General features: G+C 39.7%; 2 protein-coding genes across 2 annotated transcripts in view; one reads left to right on the plus strand and one right to left on the minus strand.

The window, feature by feature from the left end:
- LOC144052089 (succinate receptor 1-like) overlaps positions 1-22,527 on the minus strand; it is a 173,570-nt gene that overhangs the window by 106,419 nt on the left and 44,624 nt on the right. The window contains exon 4 of the mRNA XM_077565903.1: positions 19,799-19,892. The gene's annotated coding sequence lies outside the window, so the exon portion shown is untranslated. The remainder of the gene's footprint in view (positions 1-19,798; positions 19,893-22,527) is intronic.
- Positions 14,906-20,089, plus strand: p2ry1 (purinergic receptor P2Y1). Its single transcript, XM_077565901.1, has 2 exons — positions 14,906-15,039; positions 17,057-20,089. The coding sequence occupies exon 2, from the start codon at positions 17,090-17,092 to the stop codon at positions 18,149-18,151; it is 1,062 nt and encodes a 353-aa protein (XP_077422027.1). The 5' UTR covers positions 14,906-15,039; positions 17,057-17,089; the 3' UTR covers positions 18,152-20,089.

Here is a 22,527-nt window from a genome sequence, read left to right on the forward strand (position 1 = left end):
GCGCAGTCCATGTTTGCATCTTTGTGGAAGTGAACACAGAAAACCGTCTCCTTCAATGCAAGCGGCTCCCCTCATTGCTTTTAACTCATTCACTCCCAGCCATTTTCACTAAAACAATCCCATTCACTACCGGCTGTTTTACTGGATTTTGACTGATTTTGCAAGGCCCACAGAATATTGTGTTCTATTGCTATAGAAACAATTGAACCTATCAGAAGAAAGATTAGATTCATTTTTTTCTGTTTACGTTGTGCAGCAATTAGCATTAGAATATAGCCAAGTTCCATCATTATTCACAAATCTGTTTAGAACTGTTGGTAAATGAGCTTTTTCCAACATGGCCCTGGTTGATCTCTTTTGCTCTGCTGCCACCTGCTTGCCGTTTTTGTAATAACTACTATTTCTTAAACCGTTCTCTGCGATTGAGAGGTTGCATCAAAGCCTTCTGTATGCTTCTTCTTCTTCTTTTCCTTTTGTATGTAACTCAGTAGATCACAGACCCCTGCACTGGTAAAGTGGAAGTCAACCTTGAACATTTTGTGACAATAATATATTATATGTGATCTCACTAGTCTTAACATGACATTCTGATTAATATTCCATTTGTGGTGTAAGTAAGTTGGGGGCTTTAGGACCCAGATGCGGGAAGGCAGCGCAAGGAGGCGGAGGTGCAGTCCAAAAAGAGGTTTTAATTTCTAATCACAAAGCTAACTTCAAAGAACAAAATAAACTGAACTAACAAAACATGAAGCTAAACATGACAAAACAACTTAGGCAAAACTAACAACATGACATGGACCCTGATAAGGCAAAAAAGTCAGCGTGACGTGGCGAAAGACTTACGACAGTGGCAACAGCAAAAATGAACCGACACTGACAGGGGGGAGACAACCGACTAAATACACCAACACTAATGACATAACAAGACACACCTGGCTGAGGGCACTGATTGGATGACACATGAGGGTAATGGGGACACAGGTGGAAACAATCAGGAGTCAGGGTTGACACACACACCACACGAGGAAGGGCAAGTGACCAGAAACGAGAGGAGTCAGACTTTTCACAATAAAACAGGAAATGACAAGACAAGGGGAAAACACAAGGAAAACAGAAGCTAAACATGACAGGGAGTAAACAAGACTGAAAATAAACATGACATGTGGAATATGAGTTATGCGGCAAAATCCAAAAAATCCATCTCCGGGGGCGGCCATTTTGCCACTTGCTCTCGACTGAAGATGACGTCACGGTTACTCAGGGCTCAGGCAATGACCAATCACAGCTCACCTGTTTTCTGAAGCTGAGCTGTGATTGGTTGTTACCTGAGACCTGAGCAACTGTGATGTCATTTTCACTCGACAGCAAGTGGCAAAATGGCCGCCTTCTGATACTGATTGAAACTGCTGGATTTTGCTGCTTAACTCATATTCCACTTACCCAATATTACCCAGAATGCCATATTTAGAATAGTGGGGCTGCATAGAACATATATATAAAATATTTAGACTGTTATTGTCAAGATTTATTTATTTATGGGGGGGGGGGGGGGGATTTCCCCTTTAACAACAGTGGAACAAAATAACAAAAATGTCTGTTGCTCATGTGTGAAAAAAAAAACCAATGAAAAATGCTAGCGTTTTTAGTTTTGTGAGAAATATTGTGGGTAAGCGAGCAAAATAAACCTGTTGCAACTCGCAGTCGCCCATTCATATTTCATTGTTTTACATTTTCTCACTTGTTCACTGGGTCGTGTATCACTGCTATGTGCTCCTTAGCATGTTCAGACACATCGTCACAGTGCCGGCGTGCGAATTGAAATCACTTTATTCATTTGTGGGGGATAACTGGCTCATAAAATTCACGCGGGTCTCCCCATTTCCGCTCTGGAAGGTGTCTCATTTTACGGCGGCTTGTTCCCCTGATGGGAAAAGTTGGACAAAGTCAGTTTAAAGCTTCTTCTGCGCCTTTGTTCCTGCATGTTTTACATGCATGAGGTAGACGTGGATTAAAGCCATATTGATTCACTTTCACAGAGTTAAAAAAATAAAATAAAAAGATCATATAATGGTTAAATAATATTGTTTTCTATTTTAGTTCTTTGGTCTGTGATTTACATATATATTTTAACCCAACAACAATTTGACAGTGAAACCTTCTGAAATTGTGTATTTTCTGTAAATGGGTGAGTCAAGACAGCATATCAGACATTAACATTTCTCAAAACTGCACTACAAATCATCAATTCAATTGATATAGAAAGATAAAAGCTCCGATGACAGGCGAAATATTGTCTGACAACTAAAGCAGTCCAATTGCAATCGATTCAATATCCAAGGATTACAATCACCTGGATGAATGAGAATGCTAAACATCAGCTCAGAAAAAAAACAGTTCTTAATGGCAGCCTGTTAATTGAAGTGCAAATACACCACTCAGTTTGGCTCATACTGGAAACGGGTAAATCGGACGCTAATTTCAGCGCCTCATCGGCCATGAACATGTTACTGACTCAATGCAAAGCGGACTCAAAGCACAGAAATGCACTAACAGGCCACATTTGGTACAAACTAATGAACAAGATTTAAAAAAAAAAAAAAAAAAGTCTTTAAAATTCTAATGATCCATTTTGATTGACACGGCCAAAAAGGCATTTCTTTGGTGGCTGCTGGAGACAATGATTCACACAAATGTTGATAAGTGGAGGACAAAAGATGAATGGGGGGGAAACGTCAGTGATAAAAACGTGAGACTAATTTAGTATGAATGAGCTATTACAGTTCTATTCTCAGCTCAAATACCGGACTGAAAATCATTGAGGTGGAAAACGATGTCATGGCATGGCCTTAAAGCACTTATGCTAATGCTGCATTCCAGACTGGTCAGGAAGTAGGAAATCACGTGGACAATTCCTGTTGGTTGCTTATAGTTTTGAGATGCACGTCACTTAGCATTAGCTTTATCGCTGATTGGACCGAAAACTGGTAGACGCTCACAAAAAAAACGAACCAACGTACATCATATTGAGAGGTTCTATATGTCATCACATGGACTTTCAAGTGTTGTGATCACTACTTCAACCAGTAAGTATAGATTATGTAACCTTTTACATTTTTGTTAAAAAAATTTCAATTAGTAGACTCACTGTTATTGTTTGTATATTGTTTTTAATGGGATGAGAGATTATCTTTTTGTGAATGTTGCGAACTTGTGGCAGTCTGCACGGCTGCAGTGCAAATCTCAATGAGGTATATACCACGGAGGAGGCGGGACTTCCCACTTCCTGGTTTTTACACATCAGCTTTGTTTCTGTTTCCTGTTTGCGACGTGTGGTCCCAGTTCTTGCGCTTCAGCCTTTGTGCCCCCTGGGTTGCGCGTTCCCGTCGACGGGTGCGAGTGTGTAGTGTGTCAGTCTCAGTTGCCCGAAGCAGGGGTGGGGGTGCGAGTATTGGAACGCTGATGTGTGAAACCCGGAAGTCGGAAGTCCGTGGCCTCTCCCCCATAGGAACAATTGGACACCATTAATCAAATACTTAACAGGGTAATAATAGTTTGGGATTTGTCATGGTAGTTAGCTTTTAGTTTGCTTTTGTTTTTTTAATTCAGTTCTTTTTCATTGGTTTTTAGAGCAGGTTTGTTAGTTTTCATACGTTTTTATTTATTCGAAATACTTTGTTTTAGTTTAGACTTTATTGGCATTAGTATTAGTTTAAGATTTCAAAAGTAAAAAAAAAAAAGTTACTAAATGTAATAAAGTAAACTACGATTCTCAAATGGCTGTTTGTTTGACTTTCCTTCTTCTGTGTGGATGTACAGCAATACCAAAATAAATACAGAACCTTTCAAAGGAACTCTGAAATCTTTTAAGCTATTAATTGATAAAGACAAAACAAGGGCATTTTCACTATATAGTTATTTTTAGTCAAGTTTATTTATTAGATTAATATGTAGTTTCAGTTAGTTTTCATCTTTTAAAGCAATTTTAATTTTTTTAATTTCATAATTAGTTAGTTAGTTTTCACTATAACAACCTTGATTCTTAACAATCAATCAATCAATCAATTTTCCTACTCCAGGAGTGTTATAAGTTATAACTATGCTTGAGGACAGCAATTCTGCATTCAAACACATTTTCCAGCATAGAGAAAGAAAATATCATTGGCAGCTCTCAGTTTGATGACATGCACTTCTACCCCCCTCCAACCAAAACAATGAACATATTCTTAAATTAATACTTATAGCGGAATATTATGGAAGTTTGCAGCAAATATTGTGTTCAAATGGAACGTGTGAAACTCTTCTGGGAAAGGATCCTGTACATCCTGATTGCTGTTTGCACTCATGAGTCAGCACGAAGGCAACCAAAAGGCACCAACAATAGCGCTAATGCGTACCATTAGCCCCCGCGACTCTCGCCGCCGATTTGCACTCAGCGTCTCCCTTAAAGGCATCCTGGGGGGCCAACGAATGCTGGAGTGGAATGCTCCATTAGGCTGGCCCGTGCAATCCTCCACATCTGCCTGACCACACGCTTGACGCTTGAAAACATCCACTTTGGCGAGGTCGCCGTCGTTTGACAGGACCCCCTCATACGTCACATGAATGACTTCATAGTATTATTATTATTAGGCCTTTTTGGCGATATTTATCGACCATGAATTTTTACTTTTGCAGCTTCACACGATTATTTTTTTTCTTTTTTTTTTTCCTTTTTCTTTTTTTTTCTTTTTTAGAGCTCAGTATTGTTCATTCGATTTGACATCATCATTGCTCGCCTTTTAAAAAAAATAAAATAAAAAATAAAAAAAGTTTTTTTTCTTTCTCTTTTTTTTTTAAATATATATACATATATATATATATATATATATATATATATATATACATTTTTTTGTATGTGGGTGAGCATGTGCATGTGCGTGCGTGCGTGTGTGTATTCATCAGTTCACCTAAAGCCCATTAAAAAAAAATCCCATACTAATAATATAATATAATAATAAATTGCCAAATGCAGAAACATCAATGTAAGTTATCACGATGTGGTGGCTCTCGCTAACAGGCAGAATTAAGTAACCAGAATTAGGTTAAAAGATTCTATATACGTAGACCATGTTTCTATAAATTTTGATATTTGGTTTTTATTTGAGGCAGATATTTTTTCCATTAAAATGTGATTTATGAGGAGGTTAGACCATTGGTCGATATTCAGAGTTTGTTTATTTTTCCAGTTAGCAAGAATTGTTTTTTTAGCGATAGTAAGGGCTACAAGTGTAGATTGAAATTGTTTATGTGGTAAGTCAGTTGTTGTTAGGTCACCTCGCAAACACAAGTTTGGAGATAAAGGTATCCTACAGTCCAAAATAGCGGAAAGTTTTTCTAAGACTTTAGTCCAGAAATACATAACCGGAGTACATAACCATAAAGCATGAACATAAGTGTCTGTAGTGTTTTGTAAACATTGGAGACAAATGTCGGAGTCTGAGAGTCCCATTTTCTTCATCATATATTGAGTAATGTATGTTCTGTGAATAATTTTATATTGGATAAGTTGTAAATTTGCGTGTTTTGTCTTGTTAATATCTTTAGCTAAAACAGGCGGTTGGAGCGTACCCCGAAGTGTTGGAATTTTTTTCTTTATCATATTTTTAACTTGTAGATAATGTAAAAAAGTCCGTTTTTTATATGTGTATTTTTGGAGCAAGGATGTATATGATATAAACATATTATCTGAGAAGAGATGGTGGAGATGTGTAATTCCTTTCTTCCTTGCTTCACACGATTATTGACAGAAATCACATTCAGTCCAGTTTTTTCAGCAGCACTCAATCTGATGACAACCATATCATTTGCCACTGTAGATTGCTAGTTCATTTTTCAGCAGTTAAGCCTTCAGCACCTCCATAACTAAACGCGTCACAGTGCTTTCCTTCTATTAACCCACTTCATTAAATGTACTCCATAACCACGCTCCATTAGAGCGCTCACTTTCTTAATTGCCACTCGAGTGACTTTTTCGACAAGCCATCGGCAGTGCGGCCTAAAATATGCACGGGGAACAATTAGACCAATGGGAGACTGTTGGGGTTTTGTGGTTTGGGTTCAATAAATGCTCCAGTGGTGTTTCCTGACATCAGGACTCATCAGGGAAAAGTGTTAACAGAATTTTAGTAATATGATCATTTTTACAAACACAAAGTCCAGTACTTGCTTCACACATTCCTTCACTGGATGTAATACGTATCGTACACGTAAACGATTAGCGCAGCACAGTTGCTCACTGTTCCAATATGTGTAGTTTAACAGAATATAACGCATGCTATTTGTTAGCCCGTCTATGATGTTTTGCATTATGCGTTAGCATTAGGCTAAATAGATGTATCTGAAGCAATGCTATGTGGTTATTTCGAAATACAAACACTTCATTCTTTGTTTTATGTTGAGTTTGACAGTAAACTTGAACTGGGAGTAGCATTTAACATCTTAAAGCCTCTTTTTTTGTTGTTTTTAACAAATTGTTCATGTCTTTTGTACAACCTCCACACATTATCTCAATCCAAAACAAAATAGCTCATATCATCTTATCTGACTTTCAAGTGAGTGGCTAAAATACAATCACACTAAACAATAGCATTCGCTCGATTAGCATCTAACCTTAGCAGCTATGACTGTCATTTACTAGCCAATGTATGACAAATTTTGTGAATTTACAAACAGCAATTTAATTTAATAGTATATGTCATCAATATTTATTAGTTTTGCTGTGAAATGAACTGTAAATGGCAACTATTATATTATGTACTATATTTCAACAAGCTAGCTAAAGGCTAGTCCAGCTTTACTTGCCCAGTGATGTTTGTGTTTACAAAGCTGGGAAGAAAGCCTGGTAGTTATCTGTTCAAGTGAGCGCTTCCTGTTTAGCTGGAGCTCCAGGGCTTTCAAAACAATCTCGCCCTTACTTCAAATTTAACGTCAACTTCTCATTAAATTCCCATCTTTATAGTCAACACGGAAAGAGTGTTCAAGAGCTTTACGGCGCATATTCCCTTTTTGTCCCCTCACTACTATTACTACTCTTTCTACTACTACTTTACTAGTTGTAGCACTAGTAGAACTAGTGGTAGTATTTGAAGTAGAAGTAGTAGTAGTAGTAATAGAATAATGCTAATAATTTTTCTATCAGTTAATTAGTTACATTTAGGCTACCGGGGCCGAAATGGTGGCACTTGAATCGCCAAATACTTTTTGAGGTGGTAGTTGGTGTGAGGAAAACGTAAGAGCCGCATTACCTTATCATCGTTAACGCTTCATGTAAGCTGATATTCTTCACTCGTCTCCGTTCTCATTGGGAAGTATGCGTGTCCCTCAACTCGCTGTGATAAGTATCGGCTAACTGCCGCGATAAACAGACAGTAAACAGCGTGGGACGCTTGTTAGAGGAACAAGACAACAAAAATGTCCATTTGGCCTTCAAAGGTTCGAGGAGAGGGCGGCCATTTACGCTGGAAAATAAACAAGTGGAAAAAGAAACTTGATTCAGCAGCGGTGAAGCTGCTGATTCATTACAATGCGTTTTAAGTCATATTAATTGATTTTTATTTGATTTTTTTTATCACAGAAAGCTGAAATATCACCACAGGATGAAATATGTATGAGGCTGCGGTCAATAGCAGCTCACACTGTATCCGTGCAATGATGCTCCTGTAATAACACACGCAGGCGTACGTAAACCTCGCCGATGTGACAACTCCATCACGGTGACATTTGCACTGGGTGGACACGGTGACCTTCTCGTTGCTCCTCACCAAAACCTCACTGACATTCACACGTCCATCGATTGGATTGCAGCAAGAGTCTGCCGCCGCACTTAGAATAATCACATCTAGGCTTTTGGGTAAAATTTGCACGAGAGGTTTCAAACGAGGTAAAAAAAAAAAAGTGCTGGTGAAGTTTGGCCTCTTGATCCCAGTTGAGGCCCTGAGAGCAGTTGACCTTTGCGTGGTTTCGTGTGCCTTATTCAACCAACCTTCATCAACCGACATCAGGTACGTTTTTACTACCAAGCATGTGCTTTTCTATTAAATAGTGGCATGGCTAAAATAATTTTTAAAAAGATAGCATAGTTTACATTATTACTAGAGCTGTCAAACAAATTTTTTTAATTTCTTTTTTTTAAATTAGATTAATCACATCTTGAATGTTGATTAATCACAATTAATCGCCTAATTAAAAGGCTTTTAATGAACATTTTTTTCCTGCCAAATTTGAGTGTTAATTTTTCACGATTTAATGTTATGATGACGTCTTCAACATTTTTTTGATCCACTGCTCACGCTCTTCCTCCTCTTTTTCTAATCAGTTAATTACTAGCATAATTTAAAATGGAGAAAAAAAATGTCTTCCGATAGCTTGACATGAACAAATATTCTGAAATTTTAAATGCTTTACTTTAATGCTGTCAGTAAGGTGGGGGCTTTAGGACCCAGATGCGGGAAGGCAGGGCAAGGAGGCAGAGGTGCAGTCCAAAAAGACGTTTTAATATCTAATCAAAAAAAAACCTAACTTCAAAATACAAAATAAACTGAACTAACAAAACATGAAGCTAAACATGACAAAAGAACTAAGGCGAGACTAACAACATGACATGGATCCTGATCAGGCGAAGAGGTCAGCGTGACGTGGCGAAAGACTTACGACAGTTGCAACAGCAAAAATGAACCGACACAGACAGGGGGGAGACAACCGACTAAATACACCAACACTAATGACATGACAAGACACACCTGGCTGAGGGCACTGATTGGATGACACATGAGGGTAATGGGGAAAGGTGGACACAATCAGGGTTGACACAGACACCACACGAGGAAGGGCAAGTGACCAGAAACGAGAGGAGTCAGACTTTTCACAATAAAACAGGAAATGACAAGACAAGGGGAAAACATGACAGGGAGTAAACAAGACTGAAAATAAACATGACAAATGCATGTCATTGTGTTTATTGCTCAAACACCACCTGTGCTACCTTTTAACGTAACTTAATAGTGTGATTAATCTGCGTTAGTACATATTAATGTGATCATTTTTTGGTGATGAATTAATTAGTTAACGCTTTAACTTTGACAGCACTAATTATTACACAATCAGACAAAAACTAAAACTCCAAAAGAAGAAGTTGTTTTGCTACTCTGGCCATTTATTTTTAGTTTATTTTTTGCTATTTATTTTTGTCTTAAACCAATAGTCAGATGAAGTGGCTCAGGCATCTGGTTAGGATGCCATCCTGGTGAGGTGTCGTGGGCACAACCTAGGACGCGCAGTAGACAGTGAACGAAGTGGCTGGAGAGAGGAAGGTCTGAACTTCCCTGCTTAAGCTGCACCTCACCCCCCACCCGACCCCGGAGAAGTGCAATAAAATGGCTGGTTAAATAAAATGATCAATACATAATTCAGGTCATGTCTGGGTTTTTAAGTTACACTCTGAACCTGAACCTGAAGCCTGAATCTTTTAATGTCTCACGATTCGATTAAATTACGATTTTTGGGTGTGCGAATCGATTCAGAACGATTATCGATTCAAAATGATGTTGATTGACAATGATTTTTGCTTCAATCTATAGATTTTGCAAGGAATTGTAATGATCTACTCCAGTCTGACTCGCTAATGCTAATTAGCGCGCTACTCGCGGCACTTTTATCACTCAAAAGAACGGCTCCACACTGCAAAAAAATTTTTTTTTATTGAAATAACTTGATCGTGACTTTTTCCTTCTACTCTGTAATGTGGCTACAACTTAACAGTGTATTCGATCGCATGGAACCACACTGCCCCTCAGTGGCCAAACTGGGCGCTCCAAATAAAGGCACACACAAACAAAGGCAAGACAGTATAAAATAATTTAAATAAAATCGATTTTGGGACATTTAAAATCGATTCTGAATCGTACTAAATGAGAATCGATTTTTTGGCACACCCCTAATATGCATTCACATGAAGTGAAGTGATAAACTAATGGCATCGGGAACATAGCAAATAGAGCGTAAGGTAGAAAAAGCACATGGAGAAAAGAACAGGCATGGAGTGAGTGAATGCACGTGCGTGAAGCTCACGCCAATATTCAAGCCAACTAAGCTTAGTGGGCGTCTGGAATGTGGACTCTCGTGGGAATTGTTGCATGCAAGAAGAACCAGGAAAAAGATAGGATGGGTAAGGCGGAGCAGATCAATAGAATCCAGCTAGTCTGGTGTGGTGCTTTTGTTGTTGGAGCAGGGAGTAAACGTACAAATCAGAATTTATGGAATGGCTGTAAATGGAAATTCCACTAGACAAAATACATAATAGAAACAGGGCGCGGGGGGGTTATACTAATTCACAAGCTATGAATAACATTGCCACAATTTAGTGTAATGCAACACATTTGTGTTGATTTCCCCAATGAAACAAGGGGATGCTCCAGCTGTCTTAAGGTCAGCTTCATCGGACCGTGGCTTTGGATCCCGCCTAATGAAAATGACACAGTGTGCTTGGTGATGCTGATTGGGGTGTCAATGGAGCCAGCGGAGCGGCATGTAAAGAAATACAGGTCAGAACCCGCAGCAAATGGAACACGCACCGCTTTATACTTACACCAGGTGCCTTCTTGTTATTATCGTAATAATGCTATGAAGGTGCTGAGGGGACTTGTGAGCATGCTGGAAAAAGGAGAGATTTGAAGTTTTGAGTTGCTTGAAAACGACAATTGGATTTGTAGCGTGTGTGAAAGACTTGACGAAGCCCAACACAAGAACAACAGTCAACTGTGAAGTGATGAAAGTTGAGTTCAAGTCGATTAATCGATGACCTCATTGATATTCTTTTAGCACAATGCAGTGAATACTCAGAGAAAACCCACTCAAGGGGAAAACGTAAGAAAACTTCCCACATAAAAGGCCTAAGGTGAGATTCAAACGTGGAACCTGTTTGGCGGACAACCACTACCACTACACTTAATTTAAGATTACAAATTGGATTGTTGACCAATTTAAAAAAAAAAATCGCTTCAAGTGGTAACACAGGATTGAATTAAGTTAGTCCAAAGTGAATATATACACTCATTCACTGCCAGTGACGGCTGTAGACGTCGAAAATTCATTTGAACTATTTCTACTAGTTTAACATTATTTCCCATTTTTGTTAACTAGAGTATGAAAACCTAGAATTTTTTATTGTACATTTAGAACAGATATAACATTTGTGATTAATCGTGAGTTAACTACTGAAGTCACGCAATTAATTACGATTAAAAAAATTAACCGCCCAATGCCCCTATTTTTTATATATTTTTCTTTTTTTTGAAATCGCATCAAGCGATTATTATTATTTTTTATTTTAATAAATCGCTTGATTTCAATAGTTAACTCCCGATTAATCACAAATGTTATATCTGTTGTAAATGTACAATATATTTTTTCTAGGTTTTCATACTTTTGTTAACAAAAGTGGAGACATTTTTTTTAGCTAATAGAAATAGTTAAAATTAATTTTTGACGTCTATACCCGTCAATGGCAGTCAATGAGTTAAGCTTAGGTGATTATGAGTTCATTATTGGATTGGATTTGAGTCAATTTGGATGAACTTAATTCAGGTGAATATATTAAGTGTAAGTGATTGAGTTCATTCAGTTTGGAATAACCTTTTTTCAATTAAAATTTTAATTTCCCTCTTTAAAATAAAAGAAATGAAAGGGGACAGAAAGACGTAAAAACATATATCTACCCCTGATCAACACAAAAAAAGAATCAACACAAAATGAATGAGAGCGAGCGCTCACAGATTTTATTATATGAACTGGTAAAAAATTATGATGGGCTTTACACATTATTTGAAGGCAGTTAAACTCCATCAATTCATTAAACTTAATTCAACTTCATTTAATCGTGTGTTACCACATGAAGCGATTTTTTTTTTTAAGTTGGTCAATTCAATTTATAATCTTCAATTGGTTCAACGATTCTCTTTTTAGAGTGTAGTGCACCATGTCGCTTAATAGTACAACAAACATTAATATAACACTTTGCAATAACCAGTCCTTTAACGGAATAAATGTCGTAAAAAGCCAAAGAAAAACCGACGTGTGAATTTGGAGACATATTTTTATCCAAAATGTCACAATATTTATACAACCTTAGTGACCGTAGTGAGTATAATGGAATCTTCCAATGATGTGGCATGATAAAGAGTAATGATCGTTTAATTGAATCGATTTGACACTGACAAGGCAATTCTAACCTAAATGTCTGAAACCGCCGCATCGCTTAGTTGAATTTAGGTGACATCATTCAGATTGATAAAACGGCCTCATACTCCCAGACTCCACTTAGCGACATTAGCGTGCTCTTGTTTTTCCATACGGGAAACTTTAAGTGTTTTTTTCTGTAAATGTAGCAAGAGAGGTCCGCTGACCTTGCCAAGTCAGTATATTCAAATCAATCTGAACAGTGCATGAGCCAAAGAGTAATATGCTAGAAACTGTGCACATGGGTGGAGTTTTCTTCCTTTTGGTTGACTGGCGGAATTAGAAAGTGCAATTTACACCGTTGTGGGAGTGAACACACTTATTCCCAGCTGAATGAAACTGGCTCCACTCATTCCCTCCATTTCCAATGAATCGGCCCTAGCTTCTATTTATTTCAGGAATAAGCCGCATTAGATTTTTGCTACGGTCTTGGCTCTCCTTTGAGATGTTTGGCGTCACGTTGTTATTAATTTAACCTTTTGGCCCGCATCCTCGCCTGCTGCCAAGCCCCATTTGTTCTCCCTCGTATTGTGCTGTCTAGTCCTGCAGGAGACACACAAGTGACAGTCCTGATGAGATTGTTGCTTTTATTTATAGTGCGCTGCCCCGTTTGGCCTCTCCTAAGTACTGCAGAGGATTTATTTAGACAATTATGAAGCCACAGCCCCTGTCACCCCATGCATACAAAACATTGGGCACTTGCACAATATGATCACAAAAGAGGCCCGAAAAAATACTGAATGAAGAAATATAGTCATGCTCATCTTTCATTTGAAAAGATCTAAATTGCAGAATGTTTATAAAAACTTTTGAAAGCAAAATGGCTTTAATGAATGGTTACAGGTACGACGAAATTGATGGGGGAAAACTGTGATTTTTGACTTTGGCATACTACATATATATATAGATTTTTTTCTTTCTTTCTTCAGGAGAGCTCAGTATTGTTCATTCGATTTGACATCATCATTGCTCTCCTTTTTTTTTTAAAAAACTAATAAATTTAAAAAATTTAATAAATGTTTTTTTTTAAATATATATACATATATATACATATACACACATATATATATATATATATATATATATATAATTTTATTTTTTTTGTATGTGGGTGAGCATGTGCATGTGCGTGCGTGCATGTGTGTATTCATCAGTTCACCTAAAGCCCATTAAAAAAAAATCCCATACTAATATTGTAATATAATAATAAATTGCCAAATGCAGAAACATCAATGTAAGTTATCACGATGTAGTGGCTCTCGCTAACATACTACATATATTAACTCATTTGCTCCCCAAAACGTATAAAAAGTTTTATTTTAATTATTGCCATCGTCCTTAAATTTTTATTTTTTTTATGCTACAGCATACAGAAGTCTTTGATGCAGCCTCTGACCTGAAGAGGTTGCTTAAAGCAATGCTAGTTATTACAAAAAACGGCCAGCAGGTGGCAGCAGAGTATAAGAGATCAACCAGGGCCATGTTGAAAAAAGCAATGCTAGTTATAACCAAAAAAAAAACATCCAGCAGGTGGAAGCAGAGTATAAGAGATCAACCAGGGCCATGCTGAAAAAAGCTCTTTTCCCCACTGTTTTAAACAGGATTGTGAATAATGATGAAACTTAATTAGCTATATTCTAATGCTGATTGCTGCAAAACGGAAACAGATACAAACATAGCCTACTGTTTTTTTTTCCTGATGAAAGAAGAGACTAATCTTTTTTTTGGGGTAGATTCTATGTTCTTATAGCAATAGAACACAATATTCCTTGGGCCTTGCAAAATCTGTCAAAATCCAGTAAAACAGCCAGGAGCAAAGGGGGTTGCTTCAGTGAAAATGGCTGGGAGTGAATGAGTTAAATGGACAACAATTCAAAAAATGCATGCTTATCTTTGTCCAGGCACAAATTGACGCAGCATTTCCATTGGATCTCATTAGATGTCGCAGCTGTACAGCACCGAATGTCGTGACCCAATACCCCACTACCTCTATATATATTCCATATCCTGCGGCTAATGTAATAACCTTTTGTCACGTGTGTCTGATTCCTAGCCTCAAAAAAAGCAGAGCCGCAACACACGCTGTACTAGTGCCGTTCAAATAATTTGTAGGAATCTGAGATATGGGTTATTATTATGATGAGGGATCATCCAATAATCTCTTGCTTATTTCACAGGCTAGAGTTCAGTAAAAGGAGGAGGAGGTGGAGGAGGCGGTCTGGGAAGCATGTGGGTGTGTTTTTTTTTTTTTTTTTGTGGCTCTTGTGCGCCTCCCCTCTCTCTCTCTCTCTCTCTCTCTCTCTCTCTCTCTCTCTCTCTCTCTCTCTCTCTCGCTTTCCCTCTCTCTCTCTCTCTCTCTCTCTCTCTCTCTCGCTTTCCCTCTCTCTCTCTCTCTCTCTCTCTCTCTCTCTCGCTTTCTCTCTCTCTCGCTCTCTCTCTCTGCAGCTCATTCATGCCAACGCCTGCAGCTGTCTCTTTCTTTCTTTCGCTCTGTCCCTTCCACCAACACCGTCTTGCCGCTGGCCACCTTCCACTTCCTCGCAACAAGCGCCCCCCCACCACCCCACCCCTCCCTCACGTAACAGACTTTCACACGCACGCACGCACGCACACACAGCCTCGGTGCGTCAGTGCATGCATGCAAGGTCGAAAGTGCGCAACTTTTCCAAGCGCCTTAGCGGACCGACCAGAGACACCTGACTCAGACTTGCTCTTTCTTATCGTCTCCCAAGAGGGAATCGGAATGTGGGCTACAAGTGGAGCGGAGTGGTGAGTACACTATGTCGGTGTATGTGCTTCAGTGTGTGTTTTTGCGTGTGTGTGTGTGTGTGTGTTCTGCAAATGTGAAGTTTGTGCACAACTACTTATAATGTACAATATATATATATATATATATATATATATATATATATATATGTGTGTGTGTGTGTGTGTGTGTGTGTGTGTGTGTTCAATGCAATGTTCCTTGACTTGTCACTGGTGATACTGGTGATATTAAGCCATTATGAACGCCCCCCACTCTAAATTTAACTTTTAGCATGCAAAACGTAGAATAAATGCCAAGCTGCTGATGAAGTTTTTCTTTTTAATCTTAAAATGAAATTCCGCAATAGAGTGGATCCGCAATAACTGAACTGCGAAGTAGCGAGGGGGACACCGTATGTACACAGAGACGGGCATTTCCATGTCTCCGGCCACATCGTCGACGGATGCCCAACTTTTCGCCGAAGTGCCCGCCAAGCGCTTTATGGGGGGAAAAATACACGGAATGAAACGGACCGTATAGACTGACCCAGTTCGACGAACGAAAACCTGCTTCAGTCAGTGCTGAAGCGGTCTGTTTTTTTTTTTTCCAGATAAAATGTGGCTCCTTGATGAGTAAAATTAAGGAATGAGGCCTTTGTTCTCTTACTGTTTGGTAGCATGTCTCACTCATTGACTGATTTGTTCAAAGCTGTGTGGTTTTCACAGTTCCCCACTGCCTCATTTAGGAACGGAAAACTGACCGCAAAGCAAATAAGAGCTCAGATGTGGCTACATCGTCCCCTATGACAAGGAATGAACATATTAATCAGGGAATTCATTATTAAAGAGGGAAGTCAACCCATTTTTTATATATATGTTCTATGCAGCCCCACTATTCTAAATATGGCATTCTGGGTAATATTGGGTTAGTGGAATATGAGTTAAGCAGCAAAATCCTGCTGTTTTTATCCATCTCAGGGGGCGGCCATTTTGCCACTTGCTCTCGACTGAAGATGACATGAATGTTGCTCAAGTCTCAGGTAACAACCAATCACAGCTCAGCTTCAGAAAACAGGTGAGCTGTGATTGGTCGGTGCCTGAGCCCTGAGCAACATTGATGTCATCTTCAGTTGACAGCAAGTAGCAAAATGGCCGCCCCCTGAGATGGATAAAAACGGCTTGATTTTGCTTCATAACTTCATAATAAATGTAATATTAATCAGAATGTTATGTTTAGACTAGTGAGCTCACATAAAAAAATGTATATGATCGGTTATGAGGAATTGATCAATCATGTTTTGAAGCGACAGAGGATGAAAACTATAGTGCACTACTTGGCTGCAACCAGCAGAGGCGCTGTTGATTTATTCTCCCTGAGTTTGCAACTGCAACCCAGAACAGCATAAGCGGCTTAAAGAATACATCGAAATTAATCAAGTAATTGATTTTTCTCCGCCCCCATCAAAGAAATGTAGTCAAATGACCATTCCTACCGCCAACAAGACTATCAGTCTCTAAAATGGCTGCTTCCTTAACTCATTCACTCCCTGACATTTTCACTGAAGCAACCCCCTTCCCTCCCGGCTGTTTTACTGGATTTTGACTGATTTTGTAAGGCCCAAGGAATATTGTGTTCTATTGCTATAAAAAAATGGGACCTACCAAAAGAAAGATTAGAGTCTCTTCCTTCATCAGTAAAAATAATATCATTATTATAATATATTTCTATCTGTTTCTGTTTTGCAGCATTAGAAATCTGTTTAAAACGCTGGGGAAAAGAGCCTTTTTTGCAACACGGCCCTGGTTGATCTCTTGAACTCTGCTGCCACCTGCTGGCCGCTTTTGTAATCACTACCATTGCCTCAAGCATTCTCTTCAGTTCAGAGGCTTCATTAAAGCCTTCTGTATGCTCTGGCATAAAAAAATAAATATATCAAAGAACGCATAAATATGTCTTTGGGAACATAGTAATATTTAAAATAGACTGCATGTATACGTTTTCGTGAGCAAATGAGTTCATGTTTTCTTTGATTTCCCCCAGTCAAAGGTCAAGCCCCTGCCGCTGACGGACACCATGACCTCTGACCTCAACCTGAGCTCCCTGCTGAACGTGAGCGAGCTGCACAACCACTCGCGAGGATGCTCGCTCACCAAAACCGGCTTCCAGTTCTATTACCTGCCCACCGTCTACATCATGGTGTTCATCACGGGCCTGGTGGGCAACAGCCTGGCCATCTGGATGTTCGTGTGCCACATGCGGCCGTGGAGCAGCATCTCCGTCTACATGTTCAACCTGGCGCTGGCCGACTTCTGCTACGTGCTCTCGCTGCCCTTCCTCATCTTCTACTACTTCAACAAGACCGACTGGATCTTCGGCGACGTGCTGTGCCGGCTGCAGCGCTTCATCTTCCACGTCAACCTGTACGGCAGCATCCTCTTCCTCACCTGCATCAGCGTGCACCGCTACACCGGCGTGGTGCACCCGCTCAAGTCCCTGGGCCGGCTCAAGAAGAAGAACGCCGTCATCACCAGCGCGCTGGTGTGGGCGGTGGTGGTGCTCGCCATCTCGCCCATCCTCTACTACTCGCGGACGGGCTCCAAGCGCAACGCCACCACCTGCTACGACACCACCACCGAGGATGAGCTGCCCGCTTACTTCATCTACAGCATGACGTTGACCGTCTTCGGCTTCTGCATCCCCTTCATCATCATCTTCTGTTGCTACGGCATGATCGTCAAAGCCTTGATTTGCAACGACATGAACAACGCGCCCCTCCGGCAGAAATCCATCCACTTGGTCATCATCGTCTTGGCCGTCTTCGCCGTCTCCTACCTGCCGTTCCACGTCATGAAGAACCTGAACATGCGAGCCCGGTTGTACTTCCAGAGCCCGGCCATGTGTGACTTTAACAACCGCGTCTACGCCACCTACCAGGTGACCCGCGGCCTGGCGAGCCTCAACAGCTGCGTGGACCCCATTCTCTACTTCCTGGCCGGCGACACCTTCAGGAGGAAGCTGTCGCGAGCCACCAAGAAGCCGTCCAAGAAGGGGGACAACGTGCTGCAGTCCAAGAGCGAGGAGACGGCGCTCAACAGTCTGGCGGAGTACGTGGAGAACGGCGAACGGCGGATGTGAAGCGTACGGACCCTGTACGTGCCCGGGGGGCTTTTTTTTTCTTCAACCCTGTGATGACTGTCAATGTGGATACACTTTCGTGCTGTGTTGTTGTGCACACCTTGCGTGACATACACTGGCCACAATATTAGGTACACCTACGCAGTATATCGGGACTCAAAGCTAAAAGTGCCTTTACAAAGATGCTAATGATCCTTTTTGATGTGTTCCGTGATGCTGGCTGGTTGACATCCCTTCATGATTAGAGCTGTCAAAATCGATCGATTAATCGACAAGCAATCGATTATCAAATTAATCGACAACTATTTTAAATCATTTGCTCCCAAAAACGTATAAAAACGTTCTATTTTAAATACTGCCATGGTCCCAGAAACCCTTTGATGCAGCCTGTGACCTGAAGAAAGCAAAGCAATTGTAGTTATTACAAAAATCAGCCAGCAGGTGGCAGCAGAGTATAAGAGATCAACCAGGGAACATGTTGCAACAAGCTCCTTTCCCCAGTCTTTTCAACAGATTTGTGAATAATGATGAAACTTACCTATATTCTAATGCTAATTGATGCAAAACGGAAACAGCTAGAAATACACTTTTTTTCCCAGTAAAACAGTCGGGAGTGAAAGGGATTACTCGAGTGAGTTAAAAATCAAGAGCCTTTTTTAAATTTTTTAAATTGTCCAAATCCTCTGATTTTAGCATATGATTAGAGCAGTCAAAATGAATCAATTAACCGACAAGTAATCGATTATCAAATTAATCGACAACTATTTTAATAATTGAGTAATCGTTTGGAGCCATTTTTAATGTAAAATTGTCCAAATCCTCTGATTCCAGCATATCAAAATAGTCGTTCACTGATTTCTGTAGTCCTTGATGAAAGAAGATTGATTATCTTCTATAGACTGTTAAATCAAAGTAAGACATTCGCAAACGTCTGTTTTTACTTTGGAAAACAATGGCCGAACCGGTAACATAGTACAACATCAATCCACTTTTTTAAATCACTATGATTACGAAGTACGAAGTACGAAGTACAAAATAAACACCAATCACTGGTTAATAAACAGTTATCAGAGGAAATACACTTTAATGCAACATCAAAATCAATCCGATTAGTCGATTAATCGATTCTAAAAATATTTGATAGTGACAGTACTATTCATGATTGTGTCATATATGATCAATGTATTTATCCGTTGCGTAGTCATAGAATCAGTCAAATCATAAACATCTTTGTAAAGGCAGAATTTCGGCCACATCTCTATGAGATTGTCCCGCTGTGCCTAATATTGTGGCCTTTCGTCATCCCCGTGAGGACTACGGACCGCTGATGATGTCATACTTGGGACTAAAAGGTTTCGCTCTTGAATTTGCTGAGGAGTAAAAGAGATTAAAAAGATTGCAACCTGCCTGCTGCAGTCGCCGAGCGGCAAGCTTCCATCAATGACTGTTAAGCAGCTGAGGGGAAGAGAGTGGCCGTGATAGACTTGGAAGGATTTAAGCGACATGCCGGACACAACATTAGGTACACCGTGTGACCGTCAAAACAGGAACCGTACTGCACTTTGTCATACTGAGATATCGTTGCATTTATGATACAGCTCGTTTGTTGGATGTGTTCCTAATGAAGTGTCCAGTGAATACACTCACCGACATGGCGTTTTCAAGTGAAGAGGAGGGGGACCACTTTGGCAGCACGGCAGCTCCGAGGTTGAAACAGCTGTGCGGCCGCCATCTTGTTAACCTGCACAGACAACAACAACAACAAAACAAGAAGATAAATGCCAACAGTATTATGTGTATAGGACACCGTAATGAATGTCTTTTCACTGTACAGGATGTTGTTTAATGTGTGCGTGTGAAGTCTAGTAGCAAACACTGTCGCTAAAACTTGACTAACTGTTTATTGCAACACGGAGAATAAAAGTGTTTTAAAAGAGAGACACTTGGAGATACATTGACACTGCATGGGGCCATCAAGACATAATTGCAAGTCGGCTCAATATCTTGGCTGAAAGGTGCTTGATGGGCTTCTTACCCCTTTCACACTGCACAGTACTGTTTTTTTTTTTTTTGTAGTACCGTGGTGATGTAAAGCACTAGTGCTGTCACGGTGACAGTGTAAGCCATTGGTTGATTAATCATCTCATGGCTAGAAAGGACAAGTGGGCCGTTAGTGCTGGACACTGCAGTTTTGCACTCCACAGTCTCCACTTGGCTGCACTTTGGATAAAATTGAATTTTAAAAAGTTAACATGCGAGACACTTGATCTCCTCCATTGTTGTTTTTTGTTTGACTGTCTCATTGCTGTTAGCATACTAAGGCTATACTGCAGTATTGTACTCCACAGTCTCCACTTGGCTGTAGCGCTCCTTTTTCTTGCCGGGGTTAAGGTGTTCTTGCTTTTTTTTTTTTGCTTCGACACTGTTTATCTCCTTGACCTTCCTTTTACCAAAAAGGAAGTATTCTTCATTTTCTGCCACTTTGTCAGTTACAGTCAACCCCGCTTTTCTGGGATAGAGACCGGTTGGATAGCGTATAGCGAAAATTTACATATAATTGATGCCATTGAAATGGATTGGACCTTTTTTTTTTTCAAAAAATATATAGATAAATAAGCTTCAACACATGCTGATAAAAATTAAATATGTGTTTTCCACAAAAGACGGGGAGTATAACTGGAGGAACAAAAAAAATAATTAAAATCCGCAAATATGTAAGTATGTGGAGGTCCACTGAAATATTTATATTTATATTTAATAATTTTTTAATTTTCTTTATTCATTTTAATTCATTCACTCTCAGCCATTTTCACTGAAGCAACCCCCTTTGCTCCCAGCTGTTTTACTGGATTTTGACAGATTTTGCAAGGCCTACAAAATATGGTGTTCTATTGTTATAAAAACATGGAACCTATCAAAAGAAAGATTAGATTATCTTCTTTCATCAGGAAAAAAAAAAAGTATTTCTATCTGTTTCTGTTTTGCAGCAATTAGCATTAGAATATAGCTAAAATTCATCATTATTTACAAATCTGTTTAAAACAGTGGGGGAAAGAGCTTTTTGCAACATGGCCCTGGTTGATCTCGTATACTCTGCTGCCACCTGCTGGCCATTTTTGTAATAACTACCATTGCCTCAACAATTCTCTTCAGTTCAGGGGCTGCAGCAAGGGAAAAAAAATTGGGGGAGAAAAACGCATACATACGTCTTTGGGAGCATGGTCATTTTTAAAATAGAATGTATTTATATGTTTGGGGGAGTAAATGAGTTAACATACAAAACCATCACACTAATATCAGCATACCTGAACACTACTGCATTATTGTATTACACAATATCTATTTGGCTGCTGCGCTCTGTATTCCTTTTGCCCTCAATCTCCTCTCTGATACTTTTTTTTTTTTTGCCTTATACCGCACACAAAGAAGTACATGTTGACTGATGTGTTCAAAAAGTTAGCGTACCATGTCCTCTGCAATATTGTACTCAAATTGTCTGCACCGCTCTGCCCTCAGTCTCCCATGGATAACATTCCTCTCTTTTATACATATCCTCATTGTTGGTGTTTTTTAGTGTCTTGTTATTGACTGATGCATTCAACGTGGGCTGCTTTTTGCCATTTTCTGCAATAGAAGAAAAAGATAATTTATTGCTCTGATGAAGAAAACCGAATTAGGGTGCAAGTCCCTGACTGTCACATTCCGTACGGTGCAAAGCTATCTATGTCAAAGATTCTTCGTCCTCATCCCGCAGGGTTGTGGGAGGGAGAACGAAACAGAAGCAGGGGAGGAATAAAAGAGTAGCACTTCTTTCCTTGAGCTTCTCCTAAGACATCTTTTGTGTTTGTGGCAATGAGGGAGGGGGCGGTGTTGGCCAGGAACCCGGGGGCCACACAACGCTGTGGGCACCAATCTCCCTGCTTGGCGTGTGAATAAAAACAAGCTTTCGATCTGTTCCACGCTTGGGCGCCTGAAGGTGATGAAGACCTTTTTCCCCTCGCCGTTTTGTTGCTTCTTTTGTCAAAACAAAAGTTAAGCGTTGACAGCCGTCCTTAAATCCCAAAGATTTATGTCTCCACTTGTGTGTGCCCTTTGATTAATGACAGGAAGGTACCCTTGCCCCAAATGTGGAATCAAAGTCTTGAAAAACAGAATTTAGTGAGACACTGTGGACACCTCGTAAGGACATGTACAGTGAGGACACAAACACATCCATCACAGGGAAGCCACCTATCTGCCGTAAAAACTACAAATGAGGGATTTTGTGACATGTGGCGTGTTGCTTGAGTATATGAACTCATTCACTGCCATTGACGGTTATAAACGTAAAAAAAATATATATAATAATTTTAACAATTTTTATTAGTTTAACATTT

The sequence above is a fragment of the Vanacampus margaritifer genome, chromosome 5 (assembly GCF_051991255.1).
Source record: "Vanacampus margaritifer isolate UIUO_Vmar chromosome 5, RoL_Vmar_1.0, whole genome shotgun sequence".
Classification (NCBI taxonomy): domain Eukaryota; kingdom Metazoa; phylum Chordata; class Actinopteri; order Syngnathiformes; family Syngnathidae; genus Vanacampus; species Vanacampus margaritifer.